The 23,284-nt window shown below is 45.4% G+C and overlaps 1 protein-coding gene across 1 annotated transcript in view; it reads right to left on the bottom strand.

Annotated features, from left to right (window-relative positions):
- Window positions 1-22,822, bottom strand: part of LOC126335831 (Down syndrome cell adhesion molecule-like protein Dscam2) — a 594,586-nt gene extending 571,764 nt beyond the window's left edge. The window contains exon 1 of the mRNA XM_049999298.1: window positions 22,785-22,822. Coding sequence (XP_049855255.1) covers window positions 22,785-22,822 — 38 coding nt within the window. The remainder of the gene's footprint in view (window positions 1-22,784) is intronic.
- Window positions 22,823-23,284: the final 462 nt, after the last annotated feature.

The following is a 23,284-nucleotide window of genomic DNA, read 5'->3' as shown; positions in this document are numbered from 1 at the left end:
TCTTATTCTTGTTGGTCCCATACACAAATTATAAGTTTTGATTTCTCATTGTGCCGCAGAGTCGTCAGAATGTAGAATATTAACGACAATGGCGTTTTACGACCTTCGACATTGGAGTATGCATCAAAGGATTGAAATTCACTAACAAAGTAAAGCTGTCATCTGCATAGATATTATTTTCTCGTCCAGGTGCGGAAACAATGTACCGGAGGGAAACCACTAAAATACGTCCCGAAGTTGCAGGGAAATATCCCGGAAATATATTCATTGTCTGATGCCCATTCTCGGATAGTCACGGAGAAAGTTAGTGCAACAACATCGAGAAACTTCCGTGCACTGCTGGAGGAACTAGCACGAAGTCGGGGTCGACTGTAGAGATATAGCACCATTATGAAGCTCTTCCTCCGGAGCGGACAAGAAAAACAAGAAACAGGGAGGATAAATATCGTTAGAAGGCAATCTGAACTGCGAAAGAGAAATTACCTCGGCCTAAAAGCGGGAGAGAGAGAGAGCCCATTTAAGTTTGGCTCCGTGGAGATAATATCGCGGCAGGCTGCGACTACTGGCGCGGATACACACAGACCGGCAGCCGGCGCCCAATCGGCCGGGAGGGAGCCGGGCCGCAATTAACGACTCGTCAGGCGCTGCCAGGGGGCGGCCGGCGGCCGGCGGCTGGCGGCTGGCCACAGCACGGCACACCGCACCGCGCCGCACCACTTTGCAGAATGCGCAGCTGCCGCCACTGACCCGGGCCGAGGGCGCTGCCGGGAAGGCAGCGACAAACGAGGGCGCTTGTTGGAGTGCTAATGTTGCGGGTTGCACGCTGTACAAATCAGGGCGCCGCTGCTCCGTCAGTGCTACACCGGCGTGGCCAACGGGATGTACACAGATGTAAAAAAAAAAAGTAATACAATAGCGTCACGCACGTACGTAGAAGGAGGCTTCATATCGCACACAATGCGGCGGAGCTGTCATTTGTACACTGCTGGACATTAAAATTGCTACACCAAGAGCAACTGCAGATGATAAATAGGTATTCACTGGACAAATATATTATACTAGAAATGACATGTGATTACATTTTGAAGCAATTTGGGTGCACAGTTCCTGAGACATCAGTACCCAGAACAACCACCTCTGGCCGTAATAACGGCCTTGATACGCCGCGCATTGAGTCAAACAGATCTTGGATGGCGTGTACAGGTACAGCTGCATATGCAGCTTCAACACGATACCACAGTTCATCAAGAGTAGTGACTGGCGTATTGTGACAAGTCAGTTGCTCCGCCGCCATTGACCAGACGTTTTCAGTTGGTAACAGATCTGGAGAATGTGTTGGCCAGGGCAGTAGTCGAACATTTCCTGTATCCAGAAAGGCCCATACAGGACCTGCAACATGTGATAGTGCATCATTCTGCTGAAATGAGCCACGGGTCGTAACACATCTGAAATGTAACGTCCACTGTTCAAAGTGCCGTCAATCCGAACAAGAGGTGACCGAGACGTGTAACCAATGGAACCCCATACCATCACGAATACACGCTTCCAATGTGCGTTCTCTGCGATTTCGCCAAACACGGTTGTGAGCAACATGATGCTGTAAACAGAATCTGGATCCATCCGAAAAATCACGTTTTGCCATTCGTGCACCCAGGTGCCTCGTTGAGTACACCATCGCAGGCGCTCCTGTCTGTGATGCAGCGTCAAGGGTAACCGCAGCCATGGTCTCAGAGCTAGTAGTCATGCTACTGCAAACGTCTTCGAATTGTTCGTGTAGATGGTTGTTGTCTTGCAAACGTCACGATCCGTTACAGCCATGCGGATAAGATGCCTGTCAACTCTATTGCTACAGATACGAGGCCGTTGGGATCGAGCATGGCGTTCCGTATTACCCTCCTGAAACCACCGATTCCATACTCTGCTAACAGTCATTGGATCTCGACCAACATGAGCAGCAATGTTGCGATACGATAAACCGCAATCTCGGTAGTCTACTATCCGACCTTTATCAAAGTCGGAAACGTGATGGTACGCATATGTCCTCCTTACACGAGGCATCAGAACAACGTTTCACCAGGCAACGTCGGTAAATTGCTGTTTGTGTATGAGAAATCGGTTGGAACCTTTCCTCATGTCAGCAAGTTGTAGGTGTCGTCACCAGCGCCAACCTTGTGTGAATGCTCTGAAACGCTCATAGTTTGCATATCACAGCATCTGCTTCCTGTCCGTTAAATTTCGCGTCTGGTGAACGTTATCTACGTGGTGTAGCAATTGTAATGGCCGGTAGTGTACTCAGATGATTTATGTGAAAAGATTTCCGAAGTGATTATGGCCGCAGAGAGACTGTGAAGGCGGAATAGTAGTTGTATCTGAACTCATAGGACGTGCCATTTCGGAAATCGTTAGGCAATTTAATTTTCTGATACCCTTACTGTCAAGAGTGTGACGCAAATACCCAATTGCGGACATTAACTCTCACCACGGACAACGCTGTAGCCTACGGCGTTCACTTAACGACCGTGTGCAGCGACGTTTGCGCAGATCTGTCAGTGTTAACTGACAAGCACCATTGCGTGAAATAACCATAGAATCCAATATGGGTACAACGAACGTGTCCGGCAGGACAGTGTGACAAAAAATGGTGTTAAAGGGCTGTGACAGGAGACGACCGACGCGAGTGGCTTTGCCAACAGCAAGACATCGGCTGTAGCATCTCTTCTGGGCCTATGACCGTATCGGTCGCACCGCAGACGACTGGAAAAGCATGGTCTGATCAGATCGGTTCAAATGGCTCTCAGCACTATGGGACTTAACTTCTGAGGTCATCGTTCCCCTAGAACTTATAACTACTTAAACCTAACTAACCTAAGGACATCACACACAGAGATGCCCGAAGCAGTATTCGAACCTGCGACCGTAGCGGCAGCGTGGTTCCAGACTGTAGCGCTTAGAACCGCTCAGCCACCCCGGCCGGCGATCAGATCGATCCTGAGTGCAGTGGATAAGAGCTGATGGTACGGTTTGAGTGTGGCGCAGACCCCACGAAGGCGCTGTTCAACCTTGTGGTAGCTCCATAATTGTATGGTCGGCATTTACATGGAATGGTGTGGGTCCTCTGGTCATACTGTTCCGATTATTGACTGCGATTATATGCGGCTACCTGGAGACCATTTTCAGCCATTCATGGTTTTCATTTTCCCAAACAACGATTCAATTTTTATGGAAGACACCGTCATTCATGACTGGTCTGAAGAACCTTCTGGTCATTTCGAGCGAATGATTTGGGCATCCAGATCGCCCGACATCTGGGACATACAACTACTTGTTGATTCCAGGCCAGGTCGAGTCGCTGCACTACGCCGGCAAAAGGAAGTGCGACATGATGCTAGGATGTATCTCACCACAGCTGTGACCTCATTGTATGGGCTCTGCTTCGTGCATAATAGCACGTGACACTACACATGTCACGAGTTCAAGTGGTCTTCTCCACTTGTGAGTGAGCTATTGCTTCAGACGAGTTTTCTTAACTCTGCGTTCAAATACATGGAAGCCCTCGATAGTACACGATAATATTAAGATCTTTAGTTGGTACCTTTTCATTGATATACTGCACAGAGCCGAGCGTTCGCATTGTAAAGCGACAATTATAGTGTGACGTCACAAGTTCGTTGCAAGGCCCCGTATTTCTTGTGGGCCTCTTACACCGGCTTCCTAGCTTGCATATGTAGTTCTGCGAGTTTGATGATGCTGATAGGAGAGTGCTAGTCGGCGGGAACCACTCTTTTCAGATTTTTCCAGAATTGACTATTCGGTGCAGCACAATAAACAGAGTCAGCACGGAGTTCAAAAATGTTCAAATGTGTGTGAAATCTTATGGGACGTAACTGCTAAGGTCATCAGTCCATAAGCTTACACACTACTTAACCTAAATTATCATAAGGACAAACACACACTCATGTTCGAGGGAGGACTCGAACCTCCGCCGGGACCAGCCGCATAGTCCATGACTGTAGCGCCCAAGGCCGCTAGGCTAATCCCACGCGGCAGCATGGAGTATCTCTCTCTCTCTCTCTCTCTCTCTCTCTCTCTCTCTCTGTGTGTGTGTGTGTGTGTGTGTGTGTGTGAAGCCACTGAACGCTTTCTTCAGTTGTGGATTCTATCTTTTTGGTTGCTCATTCCTTCCTGTTATATTTTTTTGAAAACGTTGTAAACGCGTCCTTGCGTGGACTTCAATGTTCTTTTTTTAAAATTATTTACGCACTGAAAAAGCGTCGCATGTCAGATGTACTTTAATGAAGCTATGTTTTGTGAAGTCGTTGAGGATGAAGCACGAAGCTTCATGCATTGTATACAATTAAAATGAGTTCCATTAGAGGACGAGTGATGTCCCGAATAAATTCCATGCTATATAGTCCACGCTTCAGACGAAAAGCGTCCAAATTTCATCCTATGAAAACTAGGTGGTTGTGTTGTTGCTTGCTTCACTTCTACTGCGAAAAAACTATGTGCTCCGTCAAACGGGAACTCAGCAAAAAACACCGTCCGTTTTACGTCTGTGTTATCAAAAAGTCCCCTATTTCTGATTCATTAGGTCATGGGAACTAGCATTTTTGGTGGGCTAACAGCCAGTTATGTAGCTTATCATTCATTCTGTAACTTTTTCGAAGACTGTTGTAAATTTATTTTAGTAATTAATCTGAATTTGCATTGTGTTTCTCCTACGGGCCGTCAGTGCATTTTCTCTGGAGTTGCGGCAGATGTTTTCCGTTTCGACGGAAGGCGTCTGTTTCTCACTCATTAAAAAAAAATGGCTCTGAGCACTATGCGACTTAACTTCTGAGGTCATCAGTCACCTAGAACTTAGGACTAATTAAACCTAACTAACCTAAGGACGCCACAAAAATCCATGCCCGAGGCAGGATTCGAACCTGCGACCGTAGAGGTCGCTCGGCCCCCGACTGTAGCGCCTAAAACCGCACGGCCACTCCGGCCGGCCACTCATTACAATCAAAGCTCTTTTTGAAGTGGAATTGTACTTACCTATTCGTTAGAGCGGTCCCATATTGGTCTGGCATGTTTTTCATCTTGTCGATCTGTATCAATAGGAACAGTAAAACATGAGGAATAAGCTGTATACCGCCAGCGACTGGCCAACACTTACGCGTGGCGATAACAGCCGGCGCCGGGCGGGCCCGTGGTGTCACTGCTAGAGTTCCCCTTATTCTCCGTGTTTTACTGTCCCTTTTAACAGATAGCGATAAAAAGAATATAGAACTGGATTAAGTTGCAACTGCTGTGTTGAATGGGTAAGCAAAACTCCACTTTAAAATCTTTTTTTTTATTTTTATTTTGTAACGGTCAACAAACCAACGCTTTCTATCGACGCTGGTCGTCAGATGCAGAACATAACGAGAAGTATTCGTTTGGGAGGATTCCAGTTACACGTTGCCAAAAAGAAACTGCAAGTATCTGCCTAAACACCAGAGAAAATGCGTCCGATGACTCTTAGGAGAAGCGGCCTGTATAAATTCACCGGATAAAAAATAATATATGCATCGTTCGGTACAGTGTAATTCCAGGAACTGATAAGAGCTTGCGTTAGGTAATGAAATGAGTCCACAAGGTTGTGTAGGTACGCCGCATCCTCGCAGAGGATTTGATCGCGCAACCCCATCAAACTGCGAGAATCGTGACATCGGCGTTTTACGCGCAGTTCCTACATGTTTCACAGATATTTTTGTGGCGGTCAAAGCAGGTGGTTTCGCAGGCCAGTCATAATAAGGGTGGGAAAGTGTTCAGAAAACCAGTCACATATTGCTCTAGTCCTATGAACTTTGCTTACATATGAGCATAAAGACGACAATAGCAATGATCGTTTGCGAGTTGTCGGACTCTGAGTGTTTACTGTGTGTAGTTACCGTCACAGTGTTCTCTCGCTGACAGGCGGGGATGGACCTTCATTCACTGCTTGCACCAATTGTTTTCGGGTGTGGAAGCGATTTTGGTTCACAAAAGCCTTGAAACACGTCTCCGGACTCTCTAGAGTCAGCATCTTTCCCCGATCACAGTTCTGACGTCGTGCTTGTGGCAACGTGCGTTTCACCACTGCTTGTCGAAACGTTCAATAGTCCGCAGCGAAACATCAACGGATCCAACTACTTCATACACTGTATGGCCTTGGACACAGCCAGACACGATTTCCACGTTTCGCCATTCTGTCACGTCTTACATTTCTCCATGTTTGCGTACAACATTCACTTGAAACACGAATATCTTCTGGTCGTTACTTCATTGTGGTTACGGAGAGGCAGTGTAAAAATAGCTCTGAGCACTATGGGACTCAACTGCTGTGGTCATTAGTCCCCTAGAACTTAGAACTACTTAAACCTAACTAACCTAAGGACATCACACACATCCATGCCCGAGGTAGGATTCGAACCTGCGACCGTAGCATTCGCACGGTTCCGGACTGCGCGCCTAGAACCGCGAGACCACCGCGGCCGGCCGAGAGGCAGTTTACGTGTGGTTAAGAACGTGACTCAATCGCTGCACGTATGTAAAGGCTTAACGGTTCATCTGTCCGGGTGGGGTTATAGGAACAGAACAATATTCACTGCTAACTGGTTATTGTACTGGTGTACAATATGTCTGTTTATATTTTAAAAAATATCGGGAAACCGATATATCGCTTCCAGAATGAGATTTTCACTCTGCAGCGGAGTGTGCGCTGATATGAAACATCCTGGCAGATTAAAACTGTGTGCCTGACCGAGAAGTTTGGACGGTAGGAGATGGATACTGGCAGAAGTAAAGCTGTGAGTACCGGGCCTGAGTCGTGCTTCGGTAGCTCAGATGGTAGAGCACTTGCCCGCGAAAGGCAAAGGTCCCGAGTTCGAGTCTCTGTCGGGCACACAGTTTTAATCTCCCAGGAAGTTTCATATCAGCGCACACTCCGCTGCAGAGTGAAAATCTCATTCCGGAAACATCCCCCAGGCTGTGGCTAAGCCATGTCTCCACAGTATCCTTTCTTTCAGGAGTGTTAGTTCTGCATGTTTCGCAGAAGAGCTTCTGTAAAGTTTGGAAGGTAGGAGACGGATACTGGCAGAAGTAAAGCTGTGAGTACCGGGCGTGAGTCGTGCTTCGGTAGCTCAGATGGTAGAGCACGTGCCCGCGAAAGGCAAAGGTCCCGTGTTCGAGTCTCGGTCGGGCACACAGTTTTAATCTGCCAGGAAGTTTCGATATATCGCTATTTAGAAAATATCATTATGTGCTCTCGATAAATTGACAAGTGTCGATGTATTGACGGAGAGTAAATCGACGTACGGGACCAGAAAATATCGTACGCACACTGTAAATATTCTTCGATTTCAGAGAAGCGTATTTAATTACTGATTTTTTATTAGACATTCTGTACGTCAACAAGCTAGCACTCTGCCTATCCCCCTTGGAGCTAGAATTGAAAGGAAAACGATGCACGTTCACACATGACGATAACCGCTTTGCTAACAATGGGAACTGCACACAAGTGGCACAATACAAGGTGTCCTAGGCTGCCGTCTATCGGTTTTGTCACATGTCGGATTTATCCGGAACATTTCATGTAGATTTCCTTGTTCTTGTCATTTCTGCCAACACCATCAACGTAGCAGCAGTTTTGTGAAAACTGCGCGGTTGATCTAAACGTTGTAGTTTCTGCTGGAAGTGCCGAGCGCCGACAACGTCAGCAGTTCCTTTCACTCGTTTTCATCCAAGCCAAATCATCTTATCACACAAGTTACGTTAAAAATTGTTTTCTAAGGCAACTGGTGCGCCGTTTCTTCACATCGGAACCCATGTTATTCCATTCATATGCTCCTCTCTCCCCTCCTCCCCCCCCCCCCCCGCAGTGCAATTGGACTTCTTCTTTGTGCCACCTGTACTTCTTCACACAGTCAATGAGAAACACTGGATGTGATGAAAGTCCCAAAAGTAGTAAGACTTCTTCACACAGTGAAAGTAAAATTATTTTCTACTACAGTTTCAAAACAACAGCTTCAAGTAATTACCGAAAATTGTGAAACAAGTACAATATAAAATAAAAATATCGACACTCACTATTCCCATATTGATATCGACATATCGTGGGATAAAATATCGCCAATAAATAATGATATTTCTTGGAAAATGTTTGATATTTGATATTTCGATACCTTATCAGCAACCACAGTGTACAGTGATCGTCCTGCCAAACGGTTACGTATATAGCGGCAGTGCAGATAGTCTGGGTTCAGCTTGCGAAATTGCGTACTCGTTCTCCTCTCCACGTGGGTCGAGTCCACACTCAAGTGACGTATTTTCAGTTAAGTGAGGAGCGGCGGAGACTGGAGAGTCGAGCGTCAGAACACACGGAGGCGGCGTGTTCCCAGGTAACGTCACTGGACCCGCTGGCGAGTTCAAAGCGAGTATACGGAGCTCATTTTGAATCTGCATGAAGCAGAATTCAGGCCGGAACGACGTTTCCGCCAGTTAGTATATAAAATACGGGGCCTAATTGTGTAATAGCGTGAACGTAGTTTCCCAGAAGAGCCAAAGAATATATTACCTCCTCGTGAAAAGATTGCAACGTTTAAATTAAAGAGATTTGGGCTCACACACAGCGTTACCTCCTATACACCACTCACAAACGCAAAAGAGAAAGAACCCAATTAAGTGACGGATCGTGAAATATTATATCCTACTTATTAATTGATGACCGGATTATTATTATTATCTTTAAGTTACATAATTTTACTTCTAAAGCACGTGTTAAACCAACGCAATTAGAGTGCAGTTTCAAATTAATTAAGTAACGCTCTGCATTAATCCCGTTACTAGCAAATGTGAATTTTTGCCTTCCCTCAATTTCATCAAAGGTAGTTTCATTTTATAACGTGATTAGCTTATTTTATTTAGCGTTTGCTGTTTTTTCACACAATTACTCCCAAACTAATGCGGAAGTACTGAAAGATAGTTTAATTTTTGGATTGTAAGGATTTCGTGTATGTAATTTCGAATTCTTAGTATGAGGACAGCGATATGGAAGCATGTTTGGGGAAGAGCTATTTTAAGTTATGCTGCGATTGTAGGTACTAAGCTGACATCGCTTATACACTAGGAATAAAATAATCTGTCTCGACAATTTTTACAGTGTTTATTGGATCTGTTCTTATAGTTTTGGGATGTCGTTCACATACATTACCTACAAGAAAAACATAGCCACATGAGGACATACCTACCCAGTGCTGAAGCAGCAGATTTCCTATGCCTGTTCTGAAACATCGGGCGAATCTCTGTTGGCACCTCCCTTCGTTTTGTTTCCGTTACTGTGCATTTAAAAATGTGTCGGCGTACTAGACGACAAAAACTACAGACGGAAGTTTTACTTCATCGAATGGCATATAATGTGGTAAAATGTCATTACGAAAATGAAATGTTATTGTTACACGGATTTACAGCTTATATATCTGAATTAAAAACGTTTCATTGAGAAAAGTAACACATTATTCAGATGATGATATAGTGTCACTGTGCACCATATACCAACAAAACAAAACATAATTCCTATGTTAGAAGTGCTCTGTCGAAACCTAGGTCCAGATATTTATCACCTGCCACTTGCTAGTTTTATATGAACGGTTTTGTTTCGAACGGCTATTTCAGTCAGCTTCCAGAAAAGTGACCTCCCATTTTGGGCTCACAGGAAACTACAGCTCGCTGAGCCTAGTTGGTGGACAATTTTCGTACTGGTGTTATAGACAGCTATTTGTTAACACTCTTCGCCTCATCATCCCTCCCTGTCGTATTTTGACATGACCGGCACAGGAAGTTCGCTGCTTTCTTGTGGTAGATGTTCACTTTCCCCTATGAAATAACGCCACTTTTAGTTGCCGGTGAATGGAACAAAACTGTTTTTCGAAGGCAACTTTAAGCTTTTAAAATTACCTTCGTTCCTCAAGTTTGTATTTTGTCGTTCTGTGACTGCCTGCAACTTTTATTGCTGCATTTCAGTACACACAATCTTGGGTAAGACGATGCAGAGTCTGTAAGAGCTGCAAATATAACATCGTCCTAAAGGACGGACATTTTCTTCCGTCGGAGAAAGCATAATGGCGGGCGCTATGTGAATACGCACTCCCTGACACTCACCATTTATCTCGCGACTTACCAACGGTGGCAGAATACAATTATGTTGTGTCATAGATTATCAACAATGCTTTAATAAAATTTGTAAATTATTTTCACTTGAAGCTTCTAAAGGGACTAACAGAAGAAATACATGCGACAACTAGTTCTGTTACACGGGCCAAATAATTTCACACTTCATACGGTATTTTAATTTTCATTTTGAAAGATTTCGACTGTTTCGCAACAGAATATTCACTACATGTATGTGTTTACGTTGAATACATTGAAAGATCTTTTATTAAAATTATATTTGCTAATACTGTTAGTTTTTTTCCACTTGTTGAGCTCAGAACGTTTTTATTTGGATTCCAAATTGCTTGTCAAACTCGTCTAACAATTTTTATTATCAGTATCTAAGAATATCGTGTTCGATTTGTAGTGATCATTCTGTGTGGAAGTTTTGTATTCGTGTAGGTGTTTGCTTTGTCAATAACCAATATTAGAATTTTGTTCCATGAGACAAACATGTTTATTCTCTTTCTTTCGTCACCCATACATGTTAGTCTATTGCGTCACAATCATCATTCTGTGCTGTTTCTGAACAATAATTATCTGTTTGATGAAAATACATGTAAATGGAAATTGTTTTCGTCATATTCATTATGTTGGTACAAAAATATATAACTTTACGGAGGATGTCCCGTTGCTGTTTCTCGAACACAGTATAACTGCTGTGACGATACAACCTCTCACGTGGAAATAATACGTATTGTCTAAAGTACTGTACTTTACAAGGAACCAAAAGATATACCTAGAAAAGGAACTATTAGTGATTCACTTATGGTGCATGCTTAATGTTTTTTATCTTATTGATGTATTTATTTGTCATCTGTAAAAATTCCTGTACTTCAACAAACGATAATCAGCATAAGAATGTTATAGTAGAAATTCCTTTGGCTGCAAGGAGGTGTAAAACGTGGAGTGGACGAACCTCAACAACAGCAATTTTTATTTGAAGACAAAAATTCTTTTTTCATCTAAAGTACATTACTTTACAGCAAAAGTAGACATTTCAAAATGACAAGATGTGCTGACATACCAGTTTCACTATAGAACTCCAAAAGAGAAATGGATATCATCATGTTGTTGTTAAGGTATTTACTACTATCTCAGTCTTTTTTGATACGATGATGACAATTGCAAATTATATGTATTGTCCTCTAAGGTTTACTTTTTGTTAGACAGTACAGTAAAGAAAACCCACTGACAGTTGTGAGATATCATAAAAACTTGTTTGGCAACAGAAAAGACAAGAAATTTTGTTATGTGTACTGCTCAGTTTTCAAAATACACTGCTGGAAATGGAAAAAAGAACACATTGACACCGGTGTGTCAGACCCACCATACTTGCTCCGGACACTGCGAGAGGGCTGTACAAGCAATGATCACACGCACGGCACAGCGGACACACCAGGAACCGCGGTGTTGGCCGTCGAATGGCGCTAGCTGCGCAGCATTTGTGCACCGCCGCCGTCAGTATCAGCCAGTTTGCCGTGGCATACGGAGCTCCATCGCAGTCTTTAACACTGGTAGCATGCCGCGACAGCGTGGACGTGAACCGTATGTGCAGTTGACGGACTTTGAGCGAGGGCGTATAGTGGGCATGCGGGAGGCCGGGTGGACGTACCGCCGAATTGCTCAACACGTGGGGCGTGAGGTCTCCACAGTACATCGATGTTGTCGCCAGTGGTCGGCGGAAGGTGCACGTGCCCGTCTACCTGGGACCGGACCGTAGCGACGCACGGATGCACGCCAAGACCGTAGGATCCTACGCAGTGCCGTAGGGGACCGCACCGCCACTTCCCAGCAAATTAGGGACACTGTTGCTCCTGGGGTATCGGCGAGGACCATTCGCAACCGTCTCCATAAAGCTGGGCTACGGTCCCGCACACCGTTAGGCCGCCTTCCGCTCACGCCCCAACATCGTGCAGCCCGCCTCCAGTGGTGTCGCGACAGGCGTGAATGGAGGGACGAATGGAGAATTGTCGTCTTCAGCGATGAGAGTCGCTTCTGCCTTGGTGCCAATGATGGTCGTATGCGTGTTTGGTGCCGTGCAGGTGAGCGCCACAATCAGGACTGCACACGACCGAGGCACACAGGGCCAACACCCGGCATCATGGCATGTGGAGGCAGTCACGCGGTAGTAGCAGTCACGCGGTTCCGGACTGAAGCACCTAGAACCTGCAGAAACAGCGAGGAAAGGATTATATGGAAAATACTGACAAGAAGAAGGAACAGGATGATAGGACATCTGTTAAGACATCAGGGAATAGCTTCCATGGTACAAGAGGGTGCTGTAGAGGATGTAAACAACAGGTTAACACAGATATGTAATGCTTTCGGAAAATACTTCTTTACTTAAACCGAAGGAGTACGTATGTATGTAGTGCTGTGCACTATGGTATTTTCCAATATACATTTCATTTAATTTTTCTCAAACATGTTCTATTCTATAATTTCACAACAGATATCCGATCGCTTGCCTGCGGCTCACCTATCACAGCGGAGACGCAAATGCCAAAGAGGACAGGGTTTGTCAGCACGCCGCACACAGAGCTCGACATACAACAATTCAGAGTGCTCTGCCTCTCTTTGTTGGTTAGTAGTGAATGTATTTTTTTCTTTTACCTCCATCACTGTTAATAGCAGCTGTGTTGGGTTGTTTGGGGAAGACCAGACAGCGAGGTCATCGGTGTCATTGGATTAGGGAAGGACGGGGAAGGAAGTCGGTCGTGCCCTCTCAAAGGAACCATCCCGGCTTTTGCCTGGAGCTATTAGGGAAATCACGGAAAACCTAAATCAGGATGGCCAGACTCGGGATTGAACCATCGTCCTCCCTAATGCGAGTCCGGTGTGCTAGCCACTGCGCCACCTCGCTCGGTTCACTCTTAATATTCTGCCGAAACATCCTCTGATGAGTTTTATCACATGAGGCATTAATTCGACAGCTAATGTGTTGTGCAGTGCCTCTAATAAGTCCGTCGATCACGTCACATCGCTCTTTTCATTTCTTAGCGCATAGTGAGAACGTAAAGATGCCTACAAAATAGCGTCTCCCACCAAGTGTGAGAGCCTTGTGAGAGATTTCACCTTATGTCAGGCAGCCGACATAATATAACTGTCACGTGATCTCTTCTTCGTGACAATTTCCAGCAGTACGCTGCAGAGGCAATGAAGGCGCTCCTGCTGCATTGTCGAATGGACGTGTTTCATCACCCACAATACAGCCCTTAATTGGCTCCCCCTGAGTTTCGTCGTTGCTCACAAGAACCGCTGGCTATGAAGACAATAGTCAACTAACAGCAGACCAGCGTAGAAAATTCATGGAAAGCACAGGTGGCTGTCTGCTACGACAAGGGTACTGGAAAGTTTCAACAGCACTACCATAAATGTCTACGTCTGAGCGGCGACTATGGAGAGAATTAGCTGGAAGCTCTAACTGACTGTCAGACATAAATTATTTTTTATGTTTACAATATTTCTATTTCGCAGCCAATCGAACCTTACTTTCCGAATAGCCGTCGTATATAAAGACGTTAGTTCGATCTTTGTTAAACCGAAATTGTTATTTCCGGTCTCTTGAAATTCGGTGAAACGACGGTCTGCTGTACTTTACCATTCACTATTTTGGTCTCCGTCAGGTCAAAGTTGCGAAAAAATAACTCGTGACAGTTTTTAAACCATTCTGTGTCTGCAATATTTTTTGTAAAAAAAATAAAGTATCCATTAGCTGTTATTCAGAAAAGTTATTTGGAATTAATTGTGCCAAGCCGAAGCCGTTATTCGTGAGTTTTCTGAAAACAATTTATACACAAAGATCAAAAGTTTGTACATGAAATTGGAACGTACACTGCTACATCGACACATAAAAAAAGGTTTTGCATCACCTCGGTTCCGAGAGTTCCAGAACCTGTATTAAAAATTTTAATCTAAATCAACATAAACATCATTTCACTATTTTTATTGCTCATGAAAACGAGAAATTGCTTGTTGTACCACCATACAGCGAGACCTTCAGAGGTGGTGATCCAGATTGCTGTACACACCGGTACCTCTAATACCCAGTAGCACGTCCTCTTTCATTGATGCATGCCTGTATTCGTCGTGGTATACTATCCACAACTTCATCAAGGCATTATTGGTCCAGATTGTCCAGTTCCTCAACGGTGATTCGGCGTAGATCCCTCAGAGTGGTTGGTGGGTCACATCGTCCATAAACAGCCCTTGTAAATCTATCCCAGGCACTTTCGATAGGGTTCATGTCTGGAGAACATGCTGGCTACTCTAGTCGAGCGATGTCGTTATTCTGAAGGAAGTCATTCACAAGATGTGCACGATGAGGCCGCGAATTGACGTCCATGAAGACTAATACCTCGCCAGTTTGCTGCCGATATGGTTGCACTATCGGTCGGAGGATGACATTCACGTATCGTACAGCCGTTACGGCGCCTTTCATGACCACCTGAGGCGTACGTCGGCCCCACAACATGCCACACCAAAACAGCCGGGAACCTCCACCTTGCTGCACTCAATGGACAGTGTGTCTAAGGTGTTCAGCCTGACCGGACTACCTCCAAACACGTCTCCGACGATTGTCTGGTTGAAGGCATATGCGACACTCGTCGGTGAAGAGAACGCGATTGCCAATCCTGAGCTCTCCATTCGGCATGTTGTTGGACCCGTCTGTACAGCGCTGCATGGTGTCGTGGTTACAAAGGTGGACCTCGGCATGTACGTCGCGAGAAAAGTTGCGCATCATGCAGCGTGTTGCGCATAGTTTGAGTAATAACTCGACGTCCTTTTGCTGCAGGAAAAGCATTTTTCAACATGGTGGCGTTGCTGTGAGGGTTACTCCGAGTCACCATCCGTTGGTTGCTGTCACCTAGTGCAGTAGTAGCTCTTTGGCGGCTTGAGCGAGGCATATCATCGAAAGTACCTGTTTCTCAGTGTCTCCTCCATGTCCGAACAACATCGCTTTGGTTCACTCCGAGACGCCTGAAAACTTTTCTTGTTGAGAGCCCTTCCTCGCACAAAATAACAATTCGGACACGATCGAACCGCGGCGTTGACCGTCCAGGTATGATTGAACTACAAACGACACGAGCCGTGTATCTTCATCCTGGTGGAATGACAAACTGATCGGCTGTTGGATCCCATCCTTCTAATAGGCGCTGCTCATGTATGGTTGTTTACACCTTTGAGAGGGTTTCGTGACGTGTCTGAACAGTCAAAGGAATTGTGTCTGTGATACAACATACACAGTCAACATATATCTCCAAGAGTTCAGGAAACCAGGATGACGCAAAACTTTTTTTAATGTGTGTATTTTAACGTCCCATTTTCTTCGTTTGTTTCCATTGTGTTACAATTTATTCCGTTTGCTTTGGAGTTCCCCTGGATAAAGATAATAAAATTAATCGAACGGTCAGCAGGTGTTCTGGCAGCTCATAGGGACCAAGAGGCACAATATTTCAACGAGCAGACATGTCACCAAAGTCAGGTGTGCTGACGAACTGATTTCCCGTTTCTTTAACCTTTGTTTCCCTTTCCTGAGGTTGGTCTGGGTGAGAGTTCTGATTCTTTGTGGCTGGTGTTCTATAGTTTGTTCTGTTATGGCAATGTTTGTTTGTGACTGGAGAGTTTGATTTACGAGGGGATTCATGGGGGACTGATCGAGTACGTGCACCTCATGTAGTTCTGTTCTGCTGGGAGGCCTTTATTTCGTTGTAGATCAGCTCGTTCTTTGTGAAACTCAATTTGTGTGTCGACGCGGTTTGCAAATGTCATCAGGAAAGCATATGATCCGATGAATCCGTTTGTCTGCACTGCTGAGTTTGGGGAGCGCGGCCTACTTACACTGAGGTAACGAAAGTCATGGGCTACCTCAAAATATCGTGTCGGACTTCATTTTGACCGGCATAGTGGAACTACTCCACATGGCGCACTGTCATCCATAAAAATTCCCTTGCAAATGGCTCCAAATTATTTTCAAGTAGCTGATCATAACCAGTTCCAGTCAGTGATCGGTTCAGTTCGACCAGAGGATACGGTCCATTTTTGGTAAACATCGCCCACACCATTATGGAGCCACCAGCAGCTTCCACTGCGCCTTGTTAACAAATTGGGTCCATAGGTTCGTGGAGTCTGTGCCACACTCGAACCCTACCATCAGCTACTACCAACTGAAACTGGCACTAATCTGACTAGGCCACAGTTTTCCAGTTGTCTCGGGTCCAACCGATATGATTACGAGGCCAGGAGAGCCGCTGCAGACGAAGTCGCGCTGTTAGCGAAGGTACTCGCGTCGGTATTTTGTTGCCATAGCCCATTAACGCCAAATTTTGCCACATTGTCCTAAGGAATACATTAGACCTACATTACACATTGATTTCTGTGCTTATTTCACTCAGCGTCGCTTATCTTTGAGCACTGACAAGTCTAGACACACCCCGCTGCTCTTGGTCGTTTAGTGAAGGCCGTCGACGCCTGTGTTGTCCGTGGTGAGAAATAATGCCTGAAATGTGCTACTCGTGGCACACTCTTGACACTGAAGATCCGAAATGTCCCATGCGTCTAGCTTCAACTAACACACCACGTTGACAGTCTGTTAATTCCTGCCATGTGGCCATAATGACTTCGGGAACCTTGCCATGTGAATCACCTGAGTACAAATGACATCTTAGCCAGTGCACTGCCATCTAATACCTTGTGTACGCGACAGTACAGCCATCTGTATACGTGCATATCGCTTCCCATCTCTTTTTTTAAATCGCAGTGTATATCCTCTTGCCCCGGGAGCCGTTCCCTCCGTAGTTCGCGCCCCAGAGCGCACGTTGGCGGCTGCGGAGAAGACTGCGTTGGCGTCTGTGCTGGCGTCATTGAAGTTACTCTGTGCAATCTGGCCGCCAGATTGTTGTGTTTGCTGAGTGTCTTCTTACTTATTCCCAGCTCTGGTTTTCTAGTCTAACCGAGTCCACAGGAGGAGTCCCGGATGGAAAGATTGTCACTGGTCTCAATGTCGGTGAATTCTCTAACGAGTCAGCCCCATTATTTAAAAGTCCGTCTTGAGAAGTCTCGATAAGTTCGTATTACATCGCCTAAATTTCTGACAGACACTGCTCTGGGGCCACCTCTTTGTTTGGATACATTAGTCGAGTGTGCCGCTCGTGTTCTCAGTATCTATCTTTAATGGTACGCTCTGTTTGTCCAACATATGTTTTACCACATCGACACGAAATCTCGTATACTCCGGTCTTCCGCAAATCAGAGTCATCTTTCACCCTTCCCAACAATCCTTGTGTTTTATTGGGTGGGTATGTGTGATGGCTGAAATATTGGCCTGGTCACCATGAACCGCCAGTACCCCCATGGACGTTTCTGGAAGTAAATGCACTGGGATAATCTGATGGATAACGTAAGAAAACTAGTTTGATAAAATTACTGTCGAATATTTACAAACTATGCGAGGCTAGATGAAGGCGAAACAGGAATTAAAGTAGCTGGAATAAATGTAAACAACCTCAGGTACGCAGATGATACGGTCCTGTTGGCAGAAAGTGAAGAACAACTGAGAACAGTCTTGCTGAAGGTGAAAGACAAAAGCGAAAAGGCCGGTCTTAGGCTGAATGTGAAGAAAACTAAAATTATGGCAACTGCACCTACCAGTTCGTGGGATATAGCAGGAGAAACCATGGAGGCAGTGACCACATTCAGTTATCTCGGTTCCCAGATCTCTGCTGATGGCGACTGCAACTCTCAAATCCGGAGACGCCTGTTGCTCGGTAGACAGGCTATGTCAAACCTTGACAAGGTTATAAGGTAGAGATATAACACTAGCAACAAAGATCCGTACTGTGAGGGCTATGGTCTTTCCAGTTGTGATGTATGGATGTGAGGCCTGGACCACTAGAAAGGCTGAACGGCGAAGAATTGACTCCTTCGAATTGTGCTGTTGGAGAAAACTTCTTAGAGTTCCATGGACTGCAAAGAGAACCAACAGATCAATGTTGGAGCAAATAAGACCAGATTTCTCCCTGGAATGTCTAATGTTAGAACAAAAGATGACCTACTTTGGACACACAATGCGAAGGCATGCCTCGCTGGAAAAAAACATTAATGCTGGGGAAGATTGACGGAACTAGAAGAGGAGGCCGTCAGAGGATGAGATGGATCGATGGGATCACAGAAGCAATGCATTCCAACCTGGAAGGTGTACGGGAGAAAGTGCAAGACAGGAAAAAGTGGCGTCATTTGATTCATGGGGTCACGAAGAGTCGGAACCGACTCAACGAATATATATATATATATATATATATATATATATATATATATATATATATACTATAGGAGATTGTAGAGTTTTCACCTCTATGTTTTTGACAAATATTGGCTGTATTGGATCTTCTATGATTGCCCAATTTCGACCTTACGGTCATTTACAGGCGAAGTAGGTGTCGATGTGTTATACAATTAACCTGTTATAAAACACTCGAAGAGCATCCACAACTCCAGCAGCGACTCGTGTGCGTCCCAGGCCGCACTGACAGCTGCCGCCGTGCAGGAGCGCTGGTCCGTCACAGTATTTGTTATTCTTCAGGTTTTACTGTCACTCTTAATACATATCACACTGGACTAACTCCTCAGTGCTCTAGAGAATGAGCACATAAAATTAAGCTTCAAAAATCGTTTTGTTTGCAAAGGTTGAACTAACTTCAGCTGCATACAGAAAAAACGAATTTAAAAATACCTGGCGAAGCACGAGAGAAAACGCGGCTGACGACTCTTAGGAAAGACACCCGGTTTATAATACACTAGCGAACCTGGGAGAGTATCCAACTGCTAAATACCTACCAGAACTGAATATACGTCTTAATCTCCTTTCCCCACCCCTCTCTGTTCCTCTTCCCCTCTCTTTGACCATTTCCTATTCCTCTCCTTCACTCTGTCGGTCATCTCTTCTCATACACTGTCTATCTCCTCCTCAATCGTACCTCACTCCACTCCCTCCACCCACGTCTGTCTTCTTATCTCCTCCATCCCGCTCCATCCCGCTCGCCATATCAATTTCCTCCCCCTTTCTGTCCATCTTGCCTTCCCACTGTTTCTGATTTTAAGCCTTGTTTATTGTTAATGCCAACTAATCTTTGACTGGAAATTGAAAATGCCTGAAATGAGTGACTAGGTTGGTATCATCGGTACATGGGGCATGCGAGACATCTCATGCTGCTAGACCTGTAGGGGTAGTTGCTTCATTGATAGTTTTTCGTATACCTTTAATCAGGAAACGGGAAGTATTACGAAGTTTCAGATGATTACGATTCCGCTATCGATAAGCATACAAATTTCCTGTTCACTTGGAAGACGGAATTGCGCTCCGGGGTCTAGAGTGATGAAAGTAGATTACGCCTGCACGCAGATGATGATCGTTTGCGTATATGACGTAGACGTGGTGAGCGCTGTCTCGTAGAATGCAGTCGTCCATAACGCACTAGCCCCACACCGGACCTTACGGTCTAAGGTGCCATAAACTACAACTGTCGTTCATCTTTGGTGAATGACCGGTACGTGTAGAGTGTTTTTAGGCCCGTTGCTCTGTTCTTCTTATAACAAGAAGAAGATGTGTTGCTTCAACAAGATAATGCTCGCCCACACATTACCCGTCATACTCAACGTGCCCTGCAAGACGTGGAACTTCCCTGGCCAGCACTATCTCTGGACTTGCATACATTCGAGCACGTGTGCGATATAATGCTACGAGAAGTGATTCGTGCGACTCGCCAAACAATAACTGAGCAAAGAAGTCGAGCAGTTGTGGCAAAATATAACCCAGGATAGTATTCGCCATCTGTACTATCGACTGGATACCAGAGTCAGCGCCTGCACTGCCGCCCGTGGAAGCTACACCACGTACGAACATGAATGCTTCAGCATGGGCCGACACGTGGTACCTCATAACCACGTGTTCGGCTGATCTGTAGATGTAATCGTTTCCTGCACTCCATATGCTCTGTTTGCAACAATAAATCTAAAGTGTATAGGAAACACCTAAGAGAATGTACTAATATTTTCTTCCTGTTTATATATATATTATGCCAGTATACTAAGTTTTTTCTGCCAGTATGTATTTACAACAGTGCAAATGAAGTACAGGAAATGATTACATCTACATATCAACAGCACAAGTGGCTCTGACGTACCAGGTATCGACGCACGCTGAAGCACTCAAATTAGTAAGTGGTGAAGCTTCCACGGTGGCAGTGGAGGCGCTGTCTCTGGCATCCAGTCAAAGATATTTTTTTATGCCTGCGTGTGTAGAAACATTTATTAGAGTATCGCATAAAAATTGTAAGTAAAAGGATCAAGAAATTTGTGGAATTTCTGCCAATAAATTTTCTAATTCTCTACTACATAATAAAGACAAGTCTTTTTCACCAAGGTAGCAGCTCAGGCAGCGAAGTGTGAAAGCGTAGACACAAAGCGGATAGTTCATAGTTCACACAGAGTGGCATAGTCCATTACATGGCACAGTTACAACAACGCAGAACACATCAGGTAGTAAATTATGCAATTCGTGCGAGGGAGATGCAGAGAAGAAGCACGTAATATCCTGAAGATGGTGCATATTACGGTCCAATTAGCACAATATCTGTTCCTACACTCGTAACACCTTGTATACACCGAGGAGACAAGAGTCATGGGATAGCGATATGCACATATACAGAGGGCGGTAGTATTATGTGCAGAAGGTATAAAAGGGTAGAGCATTGGCGGAGTACCATTTGTGATAGGTGCTTCATGTGAAAAGATTTCCGACATGACTATGGCCGCACTAAGGGAATTAACAGACTTTGAAAGTGGAATGCTAATTGGAGCCAAACGAACGGGACATTCCACTTCGAAAAACATTATCGAATTCGATAATCCGACATCTACAGCGTCAAGAAAGTGCCGAGAATATCACATATCAGGCATTACCTCTCACCACGGACACGCAGAGGCCGACGGCCTTCACTTAACGATAGAGAGCAGCGTCATTTGAAGAGAGTTGTCGGTGTTAACGTACAGGCAACACTATGTGAAATAACGATAGAAGTGAATGTGGGATGTACGCCTCTTCTGGGCTAGTGACCTTATCGGTTGGGATCTAGACAACTGGAAAACCGTCGTCTGGTCAGATGATTCCCGACTTCTGTTAGTAAGAACTGACGGTAGACTTCGAGCGTGACACAGACCCCATGAATCCATGAACCAAGTTGTTGAAAAGGCACTGCCTTAGCTGGTGGTGGCTCCATAATGTTGAGGGCTGTGTTTACATGGAATTGATTGGATCCTCTGTTGTAACTGAAGCGATCATTGACTGGAAGTGGTTATGTTCGGCCACTTGGAGACCATTTGGAGCCATTCATGGATTTCATGTTCCCAAACAACGATGTCATGACACCGGGAAACATACTCGCAATTGGTTTCCAGAACGTTGTGGACAGCTCTAGCGAATAGTCAGGGCACCCTGATCACCGGACACGAATCACGTCGCACATTTATGGGACTTAATCGAGAGGTCGATTCGCGGGATTTGCCGAGCGGTCTATGGCGCTACACGCATGGACTGTACGGCTGGTCGCGGCGGAGGTCGAACCTCCCTCGGGCATGTGTGTGTATGAGTGTGTGTGTGTGTGTGTGTGTGTGTGTGTGTGTGTGTGTGTGTGTGTGTGTGTGTGTGTCTGTATGTGTCTGTATGTGTGTGTGTGTGTGTGTGTGTGTGTGTGTGTGTTTGTCCTTAGGATAACTTAGGTTACGTGGTGTGTACGCTTAGGGACTGATGACCTTAGCATTTAAGTCCCATAAGATTTCACACACATTTTTGAACAATCAAGAGGTCAGTTCGCGTGCTAGCTCCTACACCGACATGTCTATCACAATTATGATGGCTGTAGAGGCAGCATGGCTCAGTATTTCTGCAGGGAACTTTCAGTGTCTTGTTGACTCTATGCTAGCCGAGCTGCTTCACTATGCCGGGCGAAAGGAGATCCGACACGATATGGGGAGGTGTCCGATATCATTTGTCACCTTAGCATGAACAGCGTAAACACATATAACTGAAAGTGCAGGGTACGAGAAGCAAAAAAGTCTGAGTGTACACGGGCTGTAAAAGAGCATAACTTAGGAGCTGTGAACACTTCTTCAGCTTCGGTACTGTGAAAACTATCTATGCTACTCAACAAGTGGTCGTAGCTCTTGAGGTATGCACAGTTGAGCACATTTCTTTCTTGGTTTCGAACGCTATTACGGCCTTGCGAAATATGGGAAGCAGATTTCTTCACACTGTCGAAGACGAAGAAGTGCTCATTGCTCTCAAAGTTGGTCTTAAGAGCCCTTGTGAAGCAGAATTTTTTGCTTAGTAAGATCCTGTGATGTGTGACTATTAACCATTCCCCTACGACGCCCTGTATAGTCATAATCAAGATATCATTACAACATTGGAAATAAAGGATGAAAATAACTCGAGAAGAAGAAGGTATCACGTTTGTTATACCTTAATATGTATTAAAACATAACACATCACTTGACGTTGTGACCCTGACCTGCGTTCTTTCGTGACGAACGCTGTAGCTGTTGTCATGCCTACGTGTGGTGGCGTGCTCTCGTATCCTTGAAAAGATATACGATGGCACGGGCTGATTTGGAGCGGTTGGTGATGCAGAAGCGGCCTTACGGCCCGCGCCACTCGTGCTGGGGAGGGGCGAACAGCGGGGCGCTGGGGTCTCTGCGCGCCTGCAGGATTAATGGCCTGCCCGAGCTCCCGTGCTGCCCCAACCCACCCACCACCACCACCACCACCACCACCACACCCCTGGGGCACCGACGAGAGGCCGCCAGAGAGTATTTATGGACACTGTACACGCTTCATACGCGCACCCGGCGCGCCGCTCGCCCGTTCATATTATAACTTCAAATATTAAATGGCGGCATTGTCTTTTTGACGGAAAGCTGTAAATTTCGCGCTGCCGCGCCCCTGGATTAACTGCCTGTTCGGTCCTGCCCCGCCCCGCTCTGCCGCCGGAGTCGCCCGCGTCCGTCGCCC

This window comes from Schistocerca gregaria, chromosome 2 (assembly GCF_023897955.1).
Source record: "Schistocerca gregaria isolate iqSchGreg1 chromosome 2, iqSchGreg1.2, whole genome shotgun sequence".
Taxonomy (NCBI): domain Eukaryota; kingdom Metazoa; phylum Arthropoda; class Insecta; order Orthoptera; family Acrididae; genus Schistocerca; species Schistocerca gregaria.
This window is presented reverse-complemented; position numbering and strand designations above follow the sequence as displayed.